General features: G+C 48.1%; 2 protein-coding genes across 8 annotated transcripts; both read left to right on the top strand.

The window, feature by feature from the left end:
- Nucleotides 1–56: 56 nt before the first annotated feature.
- Nucleotides 57–21,863, top strand: HOGA1 (4-hydroxy-2-oxoglutarate aldolase 1). Of its 7 annotated transcripts, XR_014071203.1 has the most exons (9): nt 529–816; nt 7,731–7,778; nt 11,208–11,336; nt 11,529–11,656; nt 12,136–12,270; nt 12,541–12,637; nt 14,303–14,436; nt 20,883–21,157; nt 21,625–21,863. XR_014071203.1 is itself a non-coding variant. In XM_081549781.1 (8 exons), the coding sequence occupies exons 1-8, from the start codon at nt 606–608 to the stop codon at nt 21,030–21,032; spliced, it is 1,032 nt and encodes a 343-aa protein (XP_081405907.1). In that variant the 5' UTR covers nt 529–605; the 3' UTR covers nt 21,033–21,863. The 7 variants fall into 7 exon arrangements, 6 of the variants coding, with proteins under 6 accessions (XP_081405934.1, XP_081405919.1, XP_081405923.1 ...); XM_081549781.1 differs by having other exon boundaries at nt 20,883–21,863; XM_081549793.1 differs by lacking the exon at nt 7,731–7,778 and having other exon boundaries at nt 58–816; nt 20,883–21,863.
- On the top strand, nt 1,905–5,706 carry C2H10orf62 (chromosome 2 C10orf62 homolog). Its single transcript, XM_081549847.1, has 2 exons — nt 1,905–1,949; nt 3,936–5,706. Exon 2 carries the CDS (start codon nt 4,637–4,639, stop codon nt 5,345–5,347), a length of 711 nt encoding a protein of 236 aa, XP_081405973.1. The 5' UTR covers nt 1,905–1,949; nt 3,936–4,636; the 3' UTR covers nt 5,348–5,706.
- Nucleotides 21,864–22,960: the final 1,097 nt, after the last annotated feature.

Genomic DNA, 22,960 nt, shown 5'->3' with positions numbered 1-22,960 from the left:
TGGATCAGCTTCACAATGTACTCTTCCTGGGGCCGCCTCCTGGTGACAGCTTTCCAGTGGGGCTGTTTATTCCCAGCGCAGGCCTGTCATGTGGCAGGCTTGGCAGGAGGAGCTTGGCAGGGGAGTGGGGCAGTCAAGGGGCGGCAGATCCCAGGCAGCTTCTCACCCTGCTGGCGGCACCTCCTACAGGGCCCGGCCAGCTCAGCCAGTCAGCTCAGCCAACCTCGCAACTGCCAAGCAGAAGACAGGAAGCCAGCCTGGCTCCTGGCTTTGGGGCTGGGAAGTGTGGGAGGAGGGCCCAGGCCCCACTGGAGGCACCCTTTAGCATCAAGACCCCAGGAACCAGTCCTCTGTCTGGCCAGAGGGACACAGGCTTGTGGCATTTCTCCAGAGGCTCTCTAAGGGGAGGGAGGACCTCCCTGGAACCATAGGCCTAGCCTCTGACCCTGGAAACACCCACCCTAGGCCTGCCTGAGGGCCAACAAGTCAGGGCAGGGGGCAGCAAATTTTTAACTCGGAACGTTGATCATTAACAGGGGTAAGAAAGTCCAAACTCAGCATTCCTCAGGAGCAGAGACCAGCTCCATCTCGAGCCTCCTGAGGAGATGCTGGTCCCCCGAGTCTGGCCCTCTGTGAGGCCGGGGCTGAGCAGGGTCTTGTCCAGGACCCTGGGGGCCTGGGCCTCAGGGGAGGGGAGGAGGATGGACCTCTCAGGCATCTACCCGCCTGTGACCACCCCTTTCACTGCCACGGCCGAGGTGGACTATGGGAAACTGGAGGAGAATCTGCATAAACTGGGCACCTTTCCCTTCAGAGGTAAGTGGGGTCTGTCCACTGGGGGAGTTGGAGGGGTGTGAATGACCCTGGTCTCCTCAGCCAGCCACTAGAGGCAGGTACACAGGCTCTGTGGAGCTGTTCACGGACAGTCGGGTACCCTGGGGGTCATTCCATTACAGGAGAGGAGCAGGGTGGGCACTGGTGTGGGGTCAGGAGGCAGACAGGAAGCTAACTGCTGGCTTGTGATCTTGGAATAAAGATCATCTCCCCCAAAGCCTTGTCAACACCCTCTTCTGGGCAAAGCCTCCTTTGGCCAGATTAATTCCTGTTCTGCACCCTCTGACTCGTTTCCCCCTTTACACAGGGGCCTCCCCTCTCTGAGATCAGGGACAGATCATATTTGTGACATCCAACATGCAACGCAGCCACAGGCACAATAAATGAAGATAGAAGGGGCAAGTCCCGCCCATCATCCTGCCCCACCCACCCTCATGGCAGTTCCCCGAGGCAGTGCTGTCAGTCGCTCCATTTCACAGACAGGAAGCTGGAGCTCACACTGTTGAGATCACTTGCCCAAGGTCACTCCAGCTAATAAATGGCTGAGGTGGGATTTGAACTCAGGTCAGGCTGCACGGTCACCTTCGGCTTACTCCACTGCCGACTGATGAATTCCCCCCACTAGACCAGATTCCAATAGACCCTGGTCAGCCCCAACTTCCCAGGGCTTCCCAGGTGGTACTAGTGGTAAAGAACCTGCCTGCCAATGCAGGAGACATAAGGGACACAGGTTCGATTCCCTGGAGGAGGGCCTGGCAATCCACTCCAGTATTCTTGCCCAGAGAATCCCATGGACAGAGGAGCCTGGCCAGCTACAATCCATGGAGTCACAAAGAGTTGGACACAACTAAAGTGACTTAGCACACACAGCACCAACTTGGGAATGGAGTGGTTCTGACCAGGGTGATACAGTGGAGCAGTTCGGAACATGGACTCTCGATTCAAACCACAGCTCAACCACTGACTTAGCTGTGAGATAAATCTCTCCAGACCTCAGTTATCCCATCTGACACATGAGAGTAATAATGGCCACATCATAGGAGGGTTGGGAGAAAAATCTGAGAGAATGCAAGTGAGAGATGCTGTAAAGTGTGGAGGGTGATATACATTAGCAGGTATGGACTCCAATGATGGCGCTGATTAGAATAACAGTATGATCACCACTGTGGGCGGAGATGCATTGTGACAGCACCCGCTGACCTAATGGAGACCCCTTTCATATCTCTGTGCTCAGGCGATGTGACCCTTCCCTAGGACACAGTGAGTGCCCTGTGGATGCCCACATTGAGCAGTGACACAAAGGATGTTTCTGCTGGGGCCCAGCTCACTGGAGCCTGAAGGTTTGAGCTGAGGCCTGATTCTCTTGAAGCAAAGCAAGGAGCTCCTTGAATCTCTGAGAGAAGACTGGGCCTCACCTCCCAGGTTCAAGGACACCCTAGTGCAGGGGGTGGGGAGGGTGGACTTTGATCTGGGGTCTGTGTGCACCCCAGACTCTTCTCTGTACCCTTCCTTCCCCTCCCCTACCCCATTCACTGCTGCAGAGGGGTACTGGGGTGCCTGGGAGCATGGCTGCCATGATTTTGGCAGACTGGCCACCAGTCCATTTCACATACAACCTATGCAGGCGTCAGCTCCCACCTCAGCTCTCTCTTACCCCCACACATGTGGGAGCAGGGTGCTGTGTGGAAGAGCCCAACATCCAGAGTTAGAAGACTTGTAGGAGTATGTTTCTGCCTGTTACAACGACCTTGGAAAAATCACTGAAACTCTCTAATCCGGTTTCCTCATTTTAGAATGAGAACTGGGCCACAGCGTTCAACGCAGTTCTCCTAAGGAGCCCAATTCTGAGGCCCTGGCACAGAGAACATCGGGCTATATGGCCCTGTCACAGCTCCCAGGATGCAGTCAAAATGCCTGGGAAAGGGTCAATGAGCCACTTTAGCTCGAAAATTTGTGTCTCTCTTGCCGGATCTTTGCCTCTTTTTGCAGCCCAGGTTTCAGGGGCAGGGGAGGGAACCATCACACATCCCATTGCCAGGGCATTCTGCAATGAATTAAAGGTCCTCCAAAGCGGAGATGATCAATAGGCTGCCCGGGTGGCTTAGATGGTAAAGAATCTGCCTGCAATGCTGGAAATCTGGCTTTGATCCAAGGGTCGGGAAGATCCCCTGGAGAAGGAAATGGCAACCCACTCCAGTATTCTTGTCTGGAGAATCCCATGGACAGAGAAGTCTGGCAGGATACAGTCCGTGGGGTCGCAAAGAGTTGGTCGTGACTGAGCAAATATAGATAGAATAAAAAAAAATAAAGAGATGGGAACTTGCCTTTGAGGAATCAGTAAACAGTAAAGAGATTCTTCTGGAAGACATTGCCTGAAACTTTTTATTATTTATTTAGCATTGTTAATTTGTATTAATTATTTGAATAAAGAACATTCATTTAAATAAAACTTATAACCAAGAACAGAGGGAGGGGTTTTTGCAGAAGGGCCGTTTGTCCCTGAACTCACATCCACAAACAACCTCAAAGATGAACTTTGAATTGTTATTTCCAAATGAGGTTAGTGGATTACCCCAGAACTACTCCAACAGGAGCAGAGAGATGATGTTTCCCATAAAACTTGAAGCTTCTGTCTTATTCCCTTATTATGTAGGCAAGACCATGGTTTCTTGTGATGAGGTGTCATATTAATATTTTGTGTATATTGAAGCCATTTGTTAGATAAAATATTTTGTTTAAAATATCACAATTTTTATAACCATATTTTGGCATTAAAAAAATGTGTTATATGCCTCCGGGAGTGACCCAGGCCTGTCTCTACCCTGAGAGGCCCTGGGTATAACTTGGGATTGAGGGCCAGACTCTCGGTTGTCTGTAACTACAAGAGCCTGGCCAGCCAGCCCACACACTCATCACGTGAGCTGTGCGCATTTACAGGGGAGTCGGGAGTGGGGGCAAAGTCTAGGTTTGCAGGGGCATCACTAAGGCAAGAGGTAGCAGCCCCCCATCCTGAAAGAGCCCCAGGAATCTGGGGCTGGGTGAAGTCGCCTATTCCGTGTTTTCTGCCTTCTCAGCCCAATTGTGACCTCATGTTATTTCAGAATGAGCCCCACCCTTTTTCTTCTGGGCCCTCTCTGTAATGGGGCTGGTGGCTGCAAGTGGAGATGGAATGCTCTGAGCCGACAGTGCGCGTAGGCCCTGCACGGGGGGAGACACGAGGCTTAGGCAACCAGGAATGGATGCCAGCCCAGTCAAGAAGGCCCTTCAACCATAGCCAGCTTGACTCAGCAGCCTCTGTCTCCTGGGGACCACCAGATGAGGACAAAGAGAAACCAAAGACTGAAGGATAAGAAGGCCTGGTTTTCAGAATAGATCCCAAGCAGGAGGCAGAAGGGACTCAGAATTGGGGAAGCTACTCTTTCACTGACCTCAGGAACAGCTGTCAGGGTGGGAGAAAGGTCCCGGGCCTCAGGCCGCTCCTGTCAGGTTGGACATAAAGGATTGTGTGGTCTCTCCCCACCCCGCCCTTCAACCACCTTTCTCACAATGAGGTTCATTGCTGAGACGGGAGGGGCATCCTAGGGAGGAGGCAGTGGGGGGCCTGCCTGCCAGACACCCTCAGAGAGCCTGTCCTTTCAAGCATGAACCAGACCATCTGGGCTCCCCCATTCCCAGTGTGCTCTTAGCTCTGCCCGCCTGGCGTGGGGTCCTGGAGCCCTTCTTGGAGCTCATCCAGCAACCATCATGCAAGGTGGTGCTGGGAACCGCCCTGTTACTGGGAGGCGGAGGCCTCGTGTTGTGGATGCAGAGGAAGAGGAAAAGGAAGACAGATTCTGAGACCACACAAGAGATGCAGGAGCCAACAGAGAGCGAAAACTCGAAGGATGAGAGTTGGATCAAATCGCACTTTAGCCGTCTTTCCGAAGAGAAGCTGGCTGCCAGCGACACTGTCTGTCTCAACACCGCTGGGCCCAGCAGCTCTGCTGCTGCTCCCCAGCACGACAGTGGCAGCGGGGAGGCCAGCACCACGATTCGCGTGGAGACCTTCACCACGCGGCAAGGAGACGAGGGCATGGCCCTTCACCGGGAGTCCTTCACGAGCAAGCAGAGAATGTCTGGGACTTCCGTGACCAAAGAGACCCATAAGGAGTCTGGGAAGTCCTCGTCTGCAGAGGAGGCCACGTGGGCTGCCGTGGCCGCCTGTACCAGGGAGATTGACACCAAGGGGCAGCAGCTGGCTAACTCCATGTTACAACGGGCCACGGCCTGCCAGAACTCGGGCCACCTGGAGACCAAGGACATCAACCAGGAGGAGCTGAAGGCCCTCGAGGAGGTGGAGATGAAACTGAAGGGGAATTTCCTCACCCAGCGGGATTCCACCATAGCTGGAGCCAACCACACACACACCTACCACAACCACTGCCACCATGGCCACCAGGGTTATCCAAACCACCAGTCCCACAGCCTGCCCAACCGCAGCCCCCAGGCCAACCACCCCTTTAAAGCCACCTAACCACAGGTGGAGATGCCCCTTCCCCTCGCAGGGCTGGCACACAAACACAGGCATCCTGTGTGGCCCATCTCTCTGATGGGGCAACCTATGTGGCCCAGAGTAAGATGCTGCTACCCAAGTCCCTTCTTCCTCAGGCCCCCCACAAGGGGTACCAGGCCCCTTCAGCTCTATGCATGGGGTCTGCCCCTGATGGCCCCTGATGAGGGAGAGCTGGGGAGAACTGAGGTAGCTGAGGCAGACTCCCAGGCCCCTGAAGAACCCCCAAGAGAAGATGGGCGAGGCAGATCCCAGGAGCAGCCGAGAGCAACACACTGATGCCAAATGCCTGAGCTGAGCCAATAAAGCCTTGCATACCCTCACTCTTGAGTCTGGAGGCTCTGTGGCCAGCCCCGGGTTTGGGCGGGCCTCTGGGGAGAGTGTTCCTCCTCCCAAGACCTCTTTGGGTAGGCTGATTCAAGGATCCCTAAATTAGCTTCTGGGGTCTTAGGTTCTGGGCATGGGAAATCTCCACAGGGAAACCCCCACTAACCTGCTGCCCCCAGAGAAGGAGGAAGCAGCCAGGAGCTGGGAGGTGCGGGGAAGCAGCACAGCAGCACCTGTGCTGCTCTCTCCCCGGCCCACTGGGATCGTGCTGGTGCCTCCCTACCACCTACCCTCAGAGCCACGGTACTGTGCTCTGCACTCTCTCTCCTGGTTTATGCTGCTATTGCTGGGGCTGGCGCTGCCACAGCTGCAGTACTAAGTAGTAGTATTAACTTCTCATATTACAATAGCTCCCCCTGCCTTCTTAAAAAATTTTAATATTTATTTATTTAGGCTGTGCCAGGTCTTAGTTGCGGTATGTGGGATCTTTAGTTGTGGCATACAGGATCTAGTTTCCTGATCAGGGATTGAACCTGGGCCCCCTGTATTAGGAGTGTGGAGTCTTAGCCATTGGGCCACCAGGGAAGTCCCCTACTCCAACCACCACCTTTTTTAAAGTTTTTAGTACAAGTCACGCTCTGTGTCTTGTTACGGCACAGACCCAAGGGGAAAGTATTACGTTATCTCCACTCTGCAGGTGAGGCTCAGAGGTGTAATCTTTCCGGAGGTGGCATAGACAGTAGGTGATACTGCTGGAGTCAGAGTCCAGCATGGCCTGACTCCAAAGCCCTTACCCCTAATCCCTGCCCTGTGCTGCTCCCTCGTCTGATGTCCACTGTCCCCCGAACTGTTGTTTTTCATAATTGTCCCTGTCCTCTACCCACATGTCCTGACATGCTCTGTGCCCCCCTGCAAGCCTGGGACTCTCCCTACCTCCTCTTTCTGGGTCCCAAGAAGCCATTTCTGGGGCAAGTGGTGACCTCCCTGTTAAGCTGTTAAAGGGAAACAGCTGTCTTCCCCAGGAAACTTGAGAGAAGTCAACTACAGGGCACTGTCTAACCCCCAGTGTCTCCTTTACACAGACATTTCTTACCATTTGTATCTATTATGGATTTACCAGTGGTTTCCAAACTGTGGGCCTCAAACTCCAGGAAGGAGGTGACTAGAATCATTGCAAAGAATGGATAAATCTATAAACACCCTAAATGTTGTCAATTGTGACTTTATGGAGCACAGTTAGGAGTATTTGACTATTTCTGACACTACTAATCAGTGACTATATAAATGTTGATATATGTGTGTGTGTGTGTAAGGTACTTCATAATAAAAATCTTAATTGGGGAAAAAATGGAGTCAATCGTACTGGAAAAGGTTGGAAGATGCTAATTAGAAGCCAAAAGCAGCGAGTTTTGGCTTCTGAAAATGTTAAAATATGTGCATTTATCTGAAAGACCTTAAATCCCTTATTAAAAACTTAATACATAAAAATTCAGATTAGCTAATTATGACTTTGGAATCTTACCTTTTAAAAAGTTTCAAACTGGCAAAAGTTTCAAATAAGGTCTGCAGTTAGTATTGTAGTCATGTTCACTCTCTGGTTTTGATCACTGTTCTCTAGTTGGGTACAATGATGGAGGGATGTATGGAAATCCTCTGTACCATTTTTGCAGCTTTGCTGTAAATCTGAAGGTAGTTCAAGTTAAAAGTCAAAAAATTTTCGGACACTTCAGTTATGAGCTCATGTAAAAGTTTTACTACAGTTGTACTTCAAAAAAATAGCTTCTGAGGAGCCAATTCAAGTATAAACTCTTGGTGAGGATATTTTTTATAAGAAAAGAGAATGGTTAAATCATTGTTAGACTAGATACAAAGAAGAGAAGTTAACAGTCACTAGACTCTTGCCTGAGAGTCTGCTGGGGGGTGGGGGGGGTGGCTGGTTTCCCAGATCAAGGCTTAATTCCATTAAAACTCATTAGGAAATTGCTTCAACATTTCATCAGAAACTTTCCTTTCTTCCTAGGGGGAGGTTATGGATTACATCATGCAAAAAAGTTCTGCCCCAGACCAGGTTCGGGATAATTTTTCTTTTTTACTACCAACTGTCAACACATAGGTCAACAGGCAGTGTGCTAGGTGTCACAGAGGAGGCCAAAATGAGGCAGACGCCATCTTTGACCTAGATTCTTCTAGACAAGTGCTGAGCAAGGACAAAACACCGTGGAGTCCAGTGGGGAGGGGGGTTGAGGAAGGCTTCAAGGTCCTTGCAGCATGTGGGGGCTGCAACTAAGGAGGTGTTCTGGGCAGAGGGAAGAGCAGGAGCAAAGGTGTACTGCAGGAAGATGGCCGTGTGTCTGGGGGGCTCTGACAGTTTGACTGGAAGGGAGTGTTTAGAGATCAGCAAAGGCGAGGGGGAAAAGCCTGAAAAGTGACTCCAAAGCCTCAAGCCAAGGAGGACTTAGGAAAATGTTCTGTTCAATCTCCTCATTTCATAGCAGAGGCCAGTTTGAGAAATTTTTCCTAGTCCCAACACGTGGGGATAAGGGAGGTTGAAGGATTCTGAGGATCTCCGTGAATTTTTGAGTAGACAGCAGGAAAGGGCTAGGAACGGGCAAGAGAAGTTCAGAGGAAAGATGCTCAAGAAGACTGGATTCCAGGAAGACTTCTTGGAGGAGGTAGCAATGATGATGGGCCAAGGTGTATAATACTGACTGGGGAAGCTCCTTACATAAAAGAGATTGTGATTCCTCTTGGCCACAGTAAGTCACCCTGTTGCTTGTGTGTCCTCAGTCTCCACCCAACTCCCCTTATCATGCCACACTGGCTCCTAGAGCACCCAGAGCAACCATGCGGCAAGGGAGAGAAGCTTCTGACATGAGCCTCTTTCCTCTCAGAGCTGGTGGGCCCGAGAGGTCCCTGAATGCAGCCCCGCCTCCCATACCAACCACCGTCCCCCTCCTCAGATTGAAAGTTGCCACTCTCCAGTTTTAAGGCTTGAGCACTTCCTCTGACTCCATAATGATTACAGCTACTTGAGTGCTGGGTTCTGTCTATGTTAGGCATTTGTAAATAGGATCTCATTTAAACTTCATACAACTTTAAAAAGGGCACTAAAATTACCTCCATTTTTCAGTTGATTAAGCTATTTGCTCAAGAGCTCAGAGCTGGCAAGGGGCCACACTGGGAGTTAAACTTGGGCTCTGACTGCCAACTCTGCTGCTCCCTGCTTCCCCAGCGCTCACTTTCCTCACTCCTCACCCATCAAGGGTTCTGGTCTTTCCTCTTCCTTAGCCCCACCTCCACACCCAGCATCACATTGGGCCTGAACCTGGATGCCTGGTCAAGGAAAAGGAGGGGGTTCTTTGCACTATCACTTCACAGACTTCAAAGTGCTTTTTTTCTCATACATTTTCTCATTTGAGCCTTTAAGACAGCTCTATAAGGTAGGATTGAAGTGCCCTTATTGTCCAGAGTCTCAGAGAGCGATGTAACTTGCCCAACAGCCAGAGGGGCCTGAGTCCAGCGCTTGCCTGACTCTTATCACACTTTCTCTTCCCCAGCCTGGCATCACTGCCTTCTTGAGAGTCAGGTCTAGGTTGGGTACTCCCTTAAGTAAAACGAGGAGAGGCCACTAAGAGTCTTGAGCACAGGGCCTGCTTCGCCCACCTGCTCCCAACCGGGCCAAGCTCAAGACCCAGCTGTCCTGCTGTTTAGGCCAAGTTCACCTATGGGACATGGAGGTTCCTGGACTTGGCCACCAGAATGAAAGGGGACTTGAGGGTGAGTGACCATGGCTGGAGACATGTCTGAAGCAAGAAGCCCTCTTCAAGAGGGCCAGAAGCTTGACCTCTAAATCCTTAGCCAGAGGTTGCTGGTCCTGTTATGGCTGGACTGGAGCCCTCTCTGGGGTTGGCAACTCTGCAAGTGGGATGATCCACTGGGAAACCACTGAGACAGAAGAAGGCTCCTACCATGGGCTTCTAACCTGACATGGAGGAACTGATGCTGAGGCAATGATCTAACAGAAGCAGAAAGCTATTTGTCTCCAGATGTTCCCTGCAATGTTACCCAGACACGAAACTGGGGGAGAAAGGCTAAGTATCCAGGAAGCTCTCCTGGCAGCCCTCTCAGTGGACTTGAACGGGATAGTGAATAGCACAGAGAAAGCCTTGTGGTGTAAAGCTGACTCCCCACCACACTGTGTCCCCTTAAGGATGACTCACAGGAACAATCTTTCTCGGTCCCAGTGCCAGGAAAATCTGCGTTTCTCCAGGGCAGCTGCTTTGCTTTATCTTGATTTCTACATATCTGTCAGCTGACTACATTTCCCTTTTAGCTTTGACTGTCAGAAACCTCCAAGTCAGCTATGTCAGAACGGTATGGCAGCAATTTTGTATATTAATATAGCCCCCGCTTTCTTTCCTTTCTCCCCAACAGTCTTCTATAATCTTCGTGTATTGTATGCTACATTTAAGGGAAAAAATTGGGGATGGAATGGAGGAGAGAGGAGAAAGAAGAGGAAAGAGAAAATTAAATGAAAAAAGCTGAGAGGAAAATGGTTTTATATTCCCTCTAGATTCAGTTGAAGAGCATCAGTTCTACTGGTCTCTTGTGGATATGAAAAGATTGACACCTCTAATGTTAGAAACCTCACAAATGATGGATAAAACAAGAAATGCAAAATAAAGTAATAAGATGCCACTTTTCATCCAGAAAATTGGCAAGAATTTGTTCTGACAATACTCAGTATTGACTGAGTGAATGAGCACTCAGTTTTTTTCTATGTGCTGCTACGTATGGACTGGTTAATTAGAAGTCTGGCACGTGAAGGTGCATTTACCTGTGACTCAGCCATTACACACCTAAGTATCTAAACTGAGAGAAACTCTTAAACTGTTGGTTTCAGCATTGTTTGTAATAGCAAAATAGGAAATATTCTAAATGTCATCAAAAGGAGAATGCAAAGTAAGTTGTGGTTTAACTTCACAAGAGAGTATTATATAGCAATGAAAATGAATGAATCAGGGCTCTCTGTACTGCTGTGGACAAAGCTAAAAACATAATGGTGAGCAAAAATGGCAAAGAGCAAAAGACTATGTGATTCTATTTCTATAAAGTCTTAATTGGCAAAAACCTATCATATATTGTTTATGGCTCCAGATGAATGTTTTAAGGCTAAAAAGACACAAATGGGAACCATGAACACTTAAGACAGGCCACAGATGGAGAAGAGATGGGGGAGGTTGTTGAGGGTACTGGGTACACTGATGTGGATTATATTATTATCTATTCTTTTTGGTATGCTGAAACAGCTCATTAAAACAAAAAAATGGTGTGAACACTGTCACTGCAACAGGGTACTACACTTTGCCTGCCTCAGGACAAAGATGGGAAGGAAATGTATGAAAAACAGTGATGTTGGGGAGGTAGGAACCTGGGTGAGTTAAGACCAACGTCCAGTTTTTCACAAGCAGATGGTAAGGTGTTCCTTCTCTTGCAGGCTTCGTGGTCCAGGGCTCCAATGGCGAGTTCCCCTTCCTGACCAGCAGTGAGCGCCTGGAGGTGGTGAGCCACGCACGCCAGGCCCTGCCCAAGGACAAGCTCCTGATGGCCGGCTCCGGCTGCGAGTGTGAGGCCTGAATGCCCGGGCCTGGCGGTGGCTGGGTGAGGGGGGCTGGCTCCCTGGCCTGGAGCTGGGTTCAGTCTAGGTCTTGCTCTATCTCTTCTGTGTCCCTTGCTTGCCTCGGTCCTAGTCTGGTCCTCTCCCTCCTGCTCTTGCCCACCATGGCCTGCAGGGAAGACGTCTTTCTTCCTCCTGTAGCTACTCAGGCCACGGTGGAGATGACGGTGAGCATGGCCCAGGTCGGGGCTGACGCCGCCATGGTGGTGACCCCTTGCTACTATCGTGGCCGCATGAGCAGCGCCGCCCTCATTCACCACTACACCAAGGTGGGTTAAAGTGGGGGTGTGGGTTTGAGGCCTGGGCCCAGAGGAAGCCGGGTGGAGCAGAGATTCTGCCCAGGGAGGGGATGGGAGGGGAGAAGCTAGGAGCAGAGTGGTGAGCTGACTTCCCATGAATGGCAGCTTGGGAGAGGGGAGGGATACCACCAGGTACCAGCTGTGTGACCGTGGGCAACTGACCTAACCCTGCTGTGTCGCTCTTCCCTCCCCTCTGAAATGGGAGGAATAATGAAGCTTCCTCCAGGGAGGATTAAGATCAATCAAGACAAAAAGGACTTGGAGCTGTGCCTGGCACACAGAAAGCACTCCTAAGTATCACCCAGGATCAATGCTCGCAATCAGGGTGCACAGCTCTGTGACTTCTCATCCAGGAGGTGGGCCAGTCCAGGCAGTCCTGTACAGACCCAGGCTCTGACCGCCTCAGGCCTGGGCCAGCTGCCCTCCCCTCTCTTCTCTGCACCCCTCAGGTGGCTGACCTGTCTCCAATTCCTGTGGTGCTGTACAATGTCCCAGCCAACACGGGGCTAGACCTGCCAGTGGATGCGGTGGTCATGCTTTCCCAGCACCCCAATATTGTGGGCATTAAGGACAGCGGGGGTGATGTGAGTGGCAGCGGCCCTCGGCCGGGGACTCCTCCTTCTCTTCTCCTTTGATACCGACTTCAGGGCAGCTCTAGGATCTGCTTCAGCCCTGGGCTCCGGTGCGGGTTCCCTCTGTCCTCTGGGCTCTCTGGGGTTCGTCTGAATCGAGGTGGGCATCTCTCTGGGACCTCGGTTCTCATTCTCCCACACTTCCCCAGCCCCCAGCCCCCAGCCAGGCAGGCAGTGGAGCCCGTGGGCCCAGCTCTCACAACAGGTTGGCCATTATTACAGGTGACCAGGATTGGGCTGATTGTTCACAAGACCAGGAGTCAGGATTTCCAGGTGTTGGCTGGATCAGCTGGCTTCCTGCTGGCCAGCTATGCCATAGGTAGGCCTCTCACTCCTCTCAGACTGTGACGAGTGATCATGATACAGGCAGCTGGGTTCTGCTGGGAAAGACTCTGAAGGCCAGGACTGTGTGGACAGGGGGCTTTTGCCAGCCTGCCTGCTGGGAAACCTCAGAGCTATGTCTCACCACTTACTTATCTGAATAGTGGATGCTTCTAAGTGACCTTGTTAGGCGGAGGAGGGTGGCCGTGAACAATCCCCTGGCCTGTAGTGGGGATGCCTGCAGTTTGTTCTAAGTCCCAATCTCCCTGCTTAGGTGACAAATTTAGCTCCTTTAATCTCACCTTGTAAATCATCCTCTAAGGCCAGAGGCCTTGGTTTGCTTCCCACCAGTCTGGGAGTGCATTTTCCTCTCTCCCTGGGCCCAGGCTAGAATGAATTGTCAGGCCTGCAGGGTTGGCCTGGGGATCTTCAGCTGACTGATCAGACTGTTCCAGCCTAGGATCCTAGGAATGTTACCATTAGACCAAGTGCTCTTATCTGCTTGGGGTCAAGGTCCCTGGATTCAGACTGGATTTGAGCCCCGGAGGGGAGGAGAGTACCTGCTCCCGTTACCTGAAGCCCCAGCGATTTGAGATTTGAGTTACTTTTCCAGCGATGCAGGGGACAATGCTGCTTCATATTCTCTCTGGTCTCTGCAGACTTTGGCTTGTGGTATAGGTCCTGCAGAACTCCCCTCTGCCCTGTCACAGTCTCTAAAGGGGAAAGTTAGAGGAGACTCATTTATGTTTCCTTCCTGAGTGTGGTAGGTGGAAATAGCACTGGCTGTGCAAGCTGGAGATCTAAGCTGGAATATGAGCTCTGCCGTTTATTCACTCACTACCACCGGGCAAGATAAACGACCTCTCTGGGCCTGAGTTCCTACTTGGCAAAGCAGGGAGATGATGTGAGGATTAGAGAGCATTGGCCCTGTGTCTGTCATAGCCCTTGACACAGTAGGTTTTTGATAAACAGCAGTTATATTCACTCATGAGAAATGCCTACTCTCTCTCCAATCTTGAAGCCACTCTGCTTTGAGTCACTCTGAACTAGCTTTGGAATCACACTAACAGGCTAGCAGAAGTGGCAGGAACTTCCAAGATCACAGCCAGCCCATTTCCATTGCCCAGATGAGAACAAAGAGGACCGGCGAGGGTTAGATGACCCATCCAAGTTCACACAGCCAATGGGAGGAAACGCCGGGTCTCCTGACTAAGTCTAGTGCTCATTCTCCTCCCCCAGGACTGTCCCAGGCTGAATTCACTGGGGGGAATACAATTTCCGTAGAGCAGAGGCTTCCCATCCATGCCATCCCCTTCCAGGGCTGATGAGTCAGGGGGCAATTGCAGGAGCGTGGAGGTGCCAACTGGTAGGTTGGACTTTACCATCGGGGGGAGGGCGTGAGGGAAAGGAACCACCCTTGAGTCAGCCTTGAGGCTCTGTTCCCTGCCCTTCAGCCTGTGGGATTCTATTTTGAATATGCTGGCAGGTTCTCTCTGGAAATCTGTACTCCGTAAACTCACAGACTGTGTCTCAGATGTGGCTCACCGGTGGCCTAAAAATCCACAGCCTGACTCCCCAGAACAAAGAGGTGCTGGCGACTAGGATTTGGAATTCTCTTTGAGAAGAGGCTCTGGCTGATATTCTTCCTCTTACCCTGCGGCAGGAGCTGTGGGGGGCGTGTGTGCCCTGGCCAATGTCCTGGGGGCTCAGGTGTGCCAGCTGGAGCGACTCTGCCTCACAGGGCAATGGGAAGATGCCCAGAAACTGCAGCACCGCCTCATCGAGCCAAACACTGCGGTGAGCTCCCAGCCCGTGGGCCCAGCATGGGGGTGGTCTGTATCCTCATTGGAACAGGAGCCAGTGCTGCTGGCACAGGGGTCCCTCCTTGGACTCTTCTCTTTCAGAAAGGCCTTTTAGAGAACATCCCAGTGTGGGAAACACTTTGTGCCTCCCCAGAAAATCTTGACTTCAGACAAGGTCGATCCCCATTGGTTCTCAAACTTAAGTGTGCATTAGAATTCATTCAAGGAGCTGGTTAAAATTCTGCTCCTTTAGGCCCAGGAATAGTCACTGAGACAAACGTCCTAGGTGATTGTGACATAGGGAATCCTGGAACTGTACTTAGAGATACACTGCCTAGAAAGAGGGAACCATGGGCCTTTATGTCAGCTTTATAAGGGCTAGATCCTGAAAAATGGAATGACAGATTAATAAAGGCGTGGGAAGCCTGGAGGCATTCAGAGCCCAGCTTTCCCAGAAGAGCCCTGTCTTCAAATAATCCATTCTGCAGTCAGACCGTGTACCCCAAGTCTGTGTTGGGCAAATCAAGGAGAAGAGGCAAGGTGGAATGCCGGTCAAGTGCAGGCAATGCTGTGCTGAGCCATACTGGAGTCTGAGGCAAAAAGAAAAACGTGTGTCCCTGGAGACATGTTTTCATTTATATTTTAAATTAAACTTTTTACTCTAGTATCACTGTGGATTCACATGGAATGATAAGAAACAATACAGGGAGATTCCATCTACCCATTACCCTGTTTACTTCAATGGTAACATCTTACAAAACTATAGCACAATATCACAACCAGGATTTTGACTAATATATAGTCAAGATACAGAATATTTCCATTACCATAAGGGTCTCTTATGCTATTCTTTTATAGTCATACCTACTCACCTCCTGCCCCTACCCCCTCCTTAACTCCTGGCAGTCACAAATATGTTCATTTCTGTAATTTTATCAGTTCAAGACAGTTATATAAATGGAATCAGATCATCTAGAACCTTTTGAAATTTGCTTTTTTTTCACTCAGCATAATTTTCTGGAGATTCATTCAAGCACATGTAGCAACAGTTCTTTTTTATTATTGAATGTGGCCAGAAACAGCTTTGTTTAACCATTTACCTGTTGAAGGACAGCTGGTAGTTCACAGTTTGGGGCTATTAAAAGCTGCTATGAACATTCATAAACAGACTTTGGTATGACTATAAGTTTTCATTTTTTCTGGGATAAATACACAACTGGTGGGTTGTATAAAGTTTGCATGCTTAGTGTTTTAAGAAACTGACCAACTTTTCTCCAGAGTAAGTGTACCATTTTGTATTTTTGCTGTTGTTAGTCGCTAAGTTGTGTCCAACTCTTTTGTGACCCTATGGACTGCAGCCTGCCAGGCTCCTATGTCTGTGGGATTTCACAGGAAAGAATACTGTAGTGGGTTGTCATTTCCTTCTCCAGTTTTGTATTTACATCAGTGTAAATGTATGAGTGACCCAGTTTCTCTGTATCCTCACCAGCATTTGGTGTTGTGACCTTGTTTTCATTCTGATAGGCATGTTGTAACATCTCATTGTGGCTTTAATTTACATTTTCTGATCGCTAATGCTATTGAACCTCTTACAATGTATTTATTTGCCATTTATATGAAATGTCTATTTTTGTCTCTTACCCAGTTTCCAATTGGGTTTTTTTTCCCACTGTTGAGTTTTAAAAGTTCTTTATACCTTCTACATACTAATCCTTTGTCAAAAATGTTGTCTGCAAATACTTCTCCCAGTCTGTGGTTTATCTTCTCATCCTTTTAACAGATCTTTTGCAGAGCAAAAGTTTTTTAATTTTAAGGAAGTCTAATTTAGCAACATTTACTTTTGTGTTTATGCTTTTGATGCAAGCCTAAGAACTCTCTGCTTAGCACAAGACTGTGAAGTTTATCTTTTCTTTTTCCTAAAAGTTTTATGTTTTACAAGCCTGTGACCCATTTTGAGTTAATTTTTGTAAAAACGTATGAGACTAAGATGAAGGTTCTTTTTTTTTTTTCTTTTCTTTTTTGGCCTGTAGATATCCACTTGCTCCAGCACCATCTGTTGAAAAGATGATCTTTCCTTTATTGAATTACTTTTGCACCTTTGTCAAAAATCAGCTGGGTGTATTTGTGTGGTCTATTTCTGGATTCTCTATTCTCTCCATTGATCTATCCCTCTGCAGTACCACACAGACTTGATTATTGTAGGTGTATAATAAATCTTGAAATCAGCTAGACCGACTCTTCCTACTTTGTTCTTTTCTTCCCCAAAATTGTTTTAACTAATCTAAACCTTTTGTCTTGCCATATACATTTTAGAAAAATATTATCTTTATCTATGAATACTTTTGCTGGGATTTTGGTAGGAATTGTCTTAAACTTGTACACCAATTTGGGAACAAATGACATTTTTGCTTTGTTGTCTTCAACTCCTTGAATAGTATAGGTCTCTATTTATGTAAACCTCCTTTGATTTATTTTGTCAGCATTTTGTAGCTTTTGGCACACAAGTTCTCTACAAGTTTTGAGAGATTTACACCTAAGTGGCTCATATTTTTGAGTGATTATAAATAATGTTGTATTTTTAATTTCACTGTCATATGTTCATTGCTAGTATGTATAGGAAGCAACTGATTTTTGCTTGTTTATCTCGTATAGTATATGACTTTGCTAAATTCACTTATTAGTTCTAAGAGATTTTTTTCTATATTCCTCGGGATTGTCTACATAGACAATCATATCATCTATAAATAGGGCATGTTTTAATCTCGTCCTTTCTGCATGCCTTTTATTTCCTTTCTCGCCTTAGTGCACTGGCTAGAATTTCCTGCACAAAGATGAATAAGAGTAGTGAGAGTAGACATCTTGACTTGTTTCTGATCTTAAGGAAATGCATTCAGTCTTTCACTGTTAAGCACAATGGCAGGTAGATTTCTGTAGATGCTCTTTATCAAGTTGAGGAAGTTCTCCCTCTATTCCAGCTTTCAGAAAGTTTTAAAAAATCATAAATGGTGTTGAATTTTTGTCAAATTTTTTTCTTTATTGATTCATATGATCATGTGTTTTATTTCCTCTTTAGCCTGTTAATATGGTGAGTTACATTAATAATTTTTAAATACTGAACCAGACTTGTATCCCTGGAATAAGCTCCACTAGCACATGATGTATATTGCTTTTTATATATTGCTGAATTCCACTTGCTAATATTTTATCAAGGGTTTTCCTTTTCTATATTCATGAGAGATACTGGTATATAGTCTTTCTTTCTTTGCTTCTTTTCTTCTGTACTGTCTTTGTCTGATTTTGATATCGGGATAAAAATAGCTTCGTTAATTGATTTGGAAATGTTCCCATCTCTTCTGTTTTCTGGAAGAGATTATGAACATTGATATTATATCTTTGAACATTTTTTAGAATTCTTCAATGAAACCATCTGGTCCTGGAGGTTTCTTTTTTGGGCATTTAAAAATAATAATAACTCCATACTAGGCCTCTACTGATACCTCACTGGCTGGAAGGGGTAGAAGTGGTTCCTTACTGCTCCCCATGTGGCCTCCTCTGACATCTCGAGTATGTTTGACAGGGTGGCCTCCTTAAGGGTGGGCAGTGGTCAAAGCTCTGACTCTCTTGCGGGGTCTGGCTGGAGTAGAATGATTATTGTTCACTCCATCTAAGTTCTCCATCTTGCTCAGCTGCCCCTTCCTTGTCTTCGACCAGAGGGAACAGGCTTTTGTGGGGCTTTTCTTGTCTCTGCTCATTGGCACTTCAGGGTCACTGCTCCTTTGGCTCCAAGTCTGGGCCGAGGAGCTCGGCACTGTTTTGTTTCTTGGGTCCCAAGGTCGCTAGTCAGTCTTCCTTCTCTCTGCCTTTCAGGCTTTTATGTTGGTTTTTATATAATGTCCTGGGCTTTGCTTTTTTTTTTTTTAGTTCAACTTTTTGAGAGGAATAAAGAAAAGTACACCTATTTCATCTTCCTGGAAGTGAAAGCTCTAAGCAGTTTTCTTTTATTTATTTATTTGGCTGTACCAAATCTTAGCTGCAGCATGCAAACTCTTAGTTGTGGCATATGGGATCCAGTTCCCTGAGCAGGGCTCGAGTCCAGGCTCCCTGTATTGGGAGACCAGAGTCCTAGTAACTGGACCAGCAGGGAAGTTCTTCAGGTAGTTTTCTAAACAGACGGTCCCTCACAGTTTATATCTTTACCTCAAAGGGACAGATTAATTCAGATGTAGAGAAAGGACAGCTGAGGAGGCAAGCTTGAATTTCACTGGCTGTGAAACTCTCCTGGCATAGGATGTCCTACAGATAGGTTGTAGTAACTGCAGGAATAAGGTCCTTTAGGTTGAGCCCCATCCGGCCCTAGGCTGTACTATATATACCAACATCCCACTGGGGCAGGACCTCTGCTCTCCCGCTCCCCTCCCTGTGAGAGAGAAAGTCCCAGAGCCTACACACCACCAGACAGGAAGAGGAGGAGCTTCCAGGCCCCTTGGGGTCTGGGCTAATAGTAGAATCTTTTAAATTTATTTTTTATCCAAGGATGGTTGAATTACATTGTTAATTATTGCTATATAGCAAGGTGGCTCAGTTATATACACATATATATTCTTTTTCATATTCTTTTCTATTATGGTTTAATTACAAGATGTTAAATATAATACCCTGTGCTACAGAGTAGAACCTTGTTGCTTACAATAGTGGTATTTTTTTCATCCAGTTCTTGTGACATGGGGTAGCTGTCGTTATCTCCTAATTTTACAGACGAAGCAGCTTGGGCTGCCCCTTGGGAAGAGAGGATGCTTGCTGCCCTCGTCATGCCATCTTGTCTTACCCTTCACTCTGTGCCCCATCCTGTGCCAGCTCTGGGCACACATTCAGGAATGCCTGGAACACCTTTTTGCTGCCTGGGCTGTAGGCTCAGCCACCCCAAGAGCAGCTTGATGTCACCTTATTACCCTGCCCTGCTCGAACACAATGTGCTTCCTCTGCCCTCCCACTCAGCCAGCCTCTTGCCCTGGCTATATTTAGGACTTTCCATGGTTTTTACCTCCAAACCATTCCTCCCTTTCTCAGGGTCTGAAGAGGGATAAATCAGAGATCTTCAGACACCCATGGTGGAAGAAGGCTTTCTTCTAGGTACTTCTTGTTTCCATCGTCTTTCCCACCCTACTCAGGTTTTGGGTGAAATGCCCAGGTTATTGGGGCTTCCCAAGTGGCTCAGTGGTAAAGAATCCTCCAGGCAATGCCAGAGATGCAGGAGACGAAGGTTTGATCCTTGGGTAGGGAAGATCCCCTGGAGGAGGAAATGGCAATCCACTCAGTATTCTTGCCTGGAGAACCCCATGGACAGAGGAGCCTGGTGGGCTACAGTCCATAGGGTCCAAAAGAGTCAGACAGGACTGAACGACTGAGCACGCACACTCACGCACATCCCCAGGTTATTAGAATATTATGGCTGGAACCAGGCCTGGGAGGAAGCTTGCTAAAGTCTACTGGCCTCTAGTGGTGAATAGTTATTAAATGTCAGTCATTCATCAGTGGTTTCCAATTTTTTTTGCCCCAAACAACCTCTTTTCTATTTTTGCCCTTCATGAAGGCCATATTTCTAAAGTTTTACTTCCCTCAAAGTGAAACCTTATTAAGTAATAATTACTTTTTTTTAAAGTAATCAAAGACCAATCTAACACTTGTGATCAGCCTGAAACAACCAGTTGCTAACCTAGAAGCAAAGAAACGTGATGCCTCACTTTCTGTAAAACTCCATGCCTGATTTTAAATTAGGTCTCCCATTACAATGGAAAAGTTTAGAGATCATGTTGTCCAGACCCCTCCTTTTTTAGGCAAGTGAACTTGCTCAGAGATAAGTTAATGATACAAGGTTATTCTTTGGACAACAGATGTATTGTGAGAGCATTTGGAATTGGGGATCAGGGAAGAGTTATGGGTGGATGGGAGGACCCTGCTGTGGGGACAGTAGAGGTCTGGACCGTGCTGATTTCCTGCAACCTGTGTGCCCAGGTCAGGTACCAGGGAACTGGCCGGTAGACCAGAGATACTGTAGCCCCCAGACCCACAGCACTGCTGCCTTCTCCCTTCTCAGCTTGAGGATGGAATGCTGCTCTCCTCCGCAGTGGTGTGGATTTCTCTAAAACCAAAGGAAGCACCTTCCTTCCTTCTAGATTTTGGCCTGTGTTCTCTACCACCCACCTGCCTTCTGGATTCCCAATCTACCCTGGGTGTCATAGATTCAGCAGAGTTACTTTACTGGGGAAGGAGGGTGGGAACCCTAACCTTCTGAAAGTGACATGCCTGGGTTCTGTAAGTGTGTGTGTGTGTGTGTGTGTGTGTGTGTGTGTGTGTGTGTGTGTGTGTGTGTGTGTGTGAGTGTGTGTGAGTGAGTGAGTGAAGGGGACTCCCCAGTCTCTTCTAACAGGCGCTGCTCCTTAGGTGACCCGGCGCTTCGGGATCCCAGGGCTGAAGAAAACCATGGACTGGTTTGGTTACTACGGAGGCCCCTGCCGCTCCCCCTTGCAGGAGCTGAGCCCCGCCCAGGAGGAGGCGCTGCGCCTGGACTTCACCAGCAATGGGTGGCTCTGAGCGCCGGCCGGGGACTGCCGGAGCACGCCCACCTCAGCCTCCCGCCGGGTGGTGGCGGTGGAAGAAAATGTAGGGGAGGCGAGGGCTCAGGGTTCGAGGCTTCTCTTCTTACTTCAGTCCTCCAGGTAGACTTTCTCCAGGCACTACCAGGCATGCTCATTTCCTGTTCTCCCAGCTCCATGATCTCTGATCTCTGGTTATTTGTATCCTGAACTCTGGGTCTTTAGAGACCTTCAGTGTAGGAAGGAACATGACTTATTATCTCTCCACTGTGCTTTTCTGTCCCCTGAGACCCGTGAACCAGGAGTCAGATGGGAAGGGTGTGGGGGCGGAGTGGGGGGGGGGGGTAGTTGGGCACAGAAAGGCCATGTTTTAATGGAAGGAAGACTGCTTAGGCTTGAGGGTACAAACCTGTGTCCAGCACAGTGCAGCAGGAAGCTGGGGTAATTCTGAGAGCCCTAGTTCTGACTCCTTCCAGAAGCGGTAGGTTGGAAAATATGATCAGAAAGCTGTCACTGGTCTTTGAAAGTCCCCCAAGCTACACTGTAGTCCTTTCCTAAATCTATTTTGATTCATCTCATATTGTCTCTAGCCTTGATCCCAACTATCAAGTGTACCAGTGAGACAGCCCAGTGACTTAACCAGAACTGGTAAATAATGACACCTGGTGGATAAATGTTACATTCTAGAAGGCTATGCTAGCCAACCCAGGCCTGAAACATTAAGAAAGGGGACTTGACCTGACACAAGACCATCTTCTTGCCTATAGACACCCTGCTTTTATTATTGAGAACGTTACTTTGTTATTGCAATAAAGTTTAATAAGTTAAATTGGTATGACTATGTACAGACTTAACACTCCACTGTTACACAGATCTTAGGTTTCCTGCTCAGATATCAAGACCTTCCTAGAGGCAATTTAGCTCCCAAGGTCTGCTTTTTCCCAGCTCTGAGAGAGGCTTTAAGAATACTGAACAAACTTAAGCATTTGATTATTGGTGTCCTAGGGAAAAAGCTTGTTGAAGTTTTCCATGGGAGAAGTAAGAGGCAAAACATTTCAAGTGAGATATTTAGAAACACCTAACATGTTAATTGAAAAGGCTGCTTTTATGAAGAAGGAAATGGAAACCCACTCCAGTACTCTTGCCTGGAAAATCCCATGGACAGAGAAGCCTGGTAGGCTGCAGTTCACGGGGTCGCAAAGAGTCGGACATGACTGAGTGACTTCACTTTCACCTTTCTCTAAAATGTTTAACCTTATTCACTGATAATCTGACTAGTGGCAGGAAACCTGAGATGAATTTTTTTAAAAAACTACTCTGGTTAAAAAGAAAGGTAAACAAATCCTTGTTTAGGGCAAGGGCTAGAGGACAGAATATAAAAGGTATCAATCTTCAGCAGAAATTGGGCATCTGGCTGACACTTAGAAGCTTAGGGCTTAGCATCTGGGCTCTTCTCACAGTTGACTTCTAGAGGATCTGGGCTGAGGAGAATCAGGTTCAGGAATGGGGCAAAAAGTTAGGGCTAGGGAGGCAGGCTGGTGTACTGGTGAAGAGCTCAGCCTCTGGGCTTAAACTGACTGAGCTTAAGTTCTTGGATCTGTAGGTGCCTTAGTGTCAGCAGGATCCTGGAAAACTATGTAAATACCCTGAACCTCATCAGTGATAGCAGGATAATAATGGTACCTTCCTCTCAGGACTTATAAGATCGTGCATGTGAAAGGGTTAGGGTGGCAGGTGATCACGCAAAGAGTTGCCTGAGATAACACAGCAGGTGGGATGATAACCTGTCTCAAGACTTGGGCACCCTGACGTTCAAGATGAGTACAGTGGGGAAGATGCTTTGGAGCCAAAAAGTCCCAGATACAAATCCTACCCAGCTCTGCCACTCACTAGTTAGGGCAACCTCAGCCTGTTTGCTGTTGTTGT

This window comes from Giraffa tippelskirchi, chromosome 2, assembly GCF_054371585.1.
Source record: "Giraffa tippelskirchi isolate mGirTip1 chromosome 2, T2T-mGirTip1v1.2.pri, whole genome shotgun sequence".
Taxonomy (NCBI): domain Eukaryota; kingdom Metazoa; phylum Chordata; class Mammalia; order Artiodactyla; family Giraffidae; genus Giraffa; species Giraffa tippelskirchi.
This window is presented reverse-complemented; position numbering and strand designations above follow the sequence as displayed.

Coding starts and splice junctions, on each gene's coding strand:
- HOGA1 (XM_081549781.1), top strand. CDS start 606: ATGCTGGTCCCCCGAGTCTGGCCCTCTGTGAGGCCGGGGCTGAGCAGG. Junction 11,337..11,528: donor GGCCGGCTCCGGCTGCGAGT/GTGAGGCCTGAA, acceptor TTCCTCCTGTAG/CTACTCAGGCCACGGTGGAG. Junction 12,271..12,540: donor TTAAGGACAGCGGGGGTGAT/GTGAGTGGCAGC, acceptor CCATTATTACAG/GTGACCAGGATTGGGCTGAT.
- C2H10orf62 (XM_081549847.1), top strand. CDS start 4,637: ATGCAGAGGAAGAGGAAAAGGAAGACAGATTCTGAGACCACACAAGAG.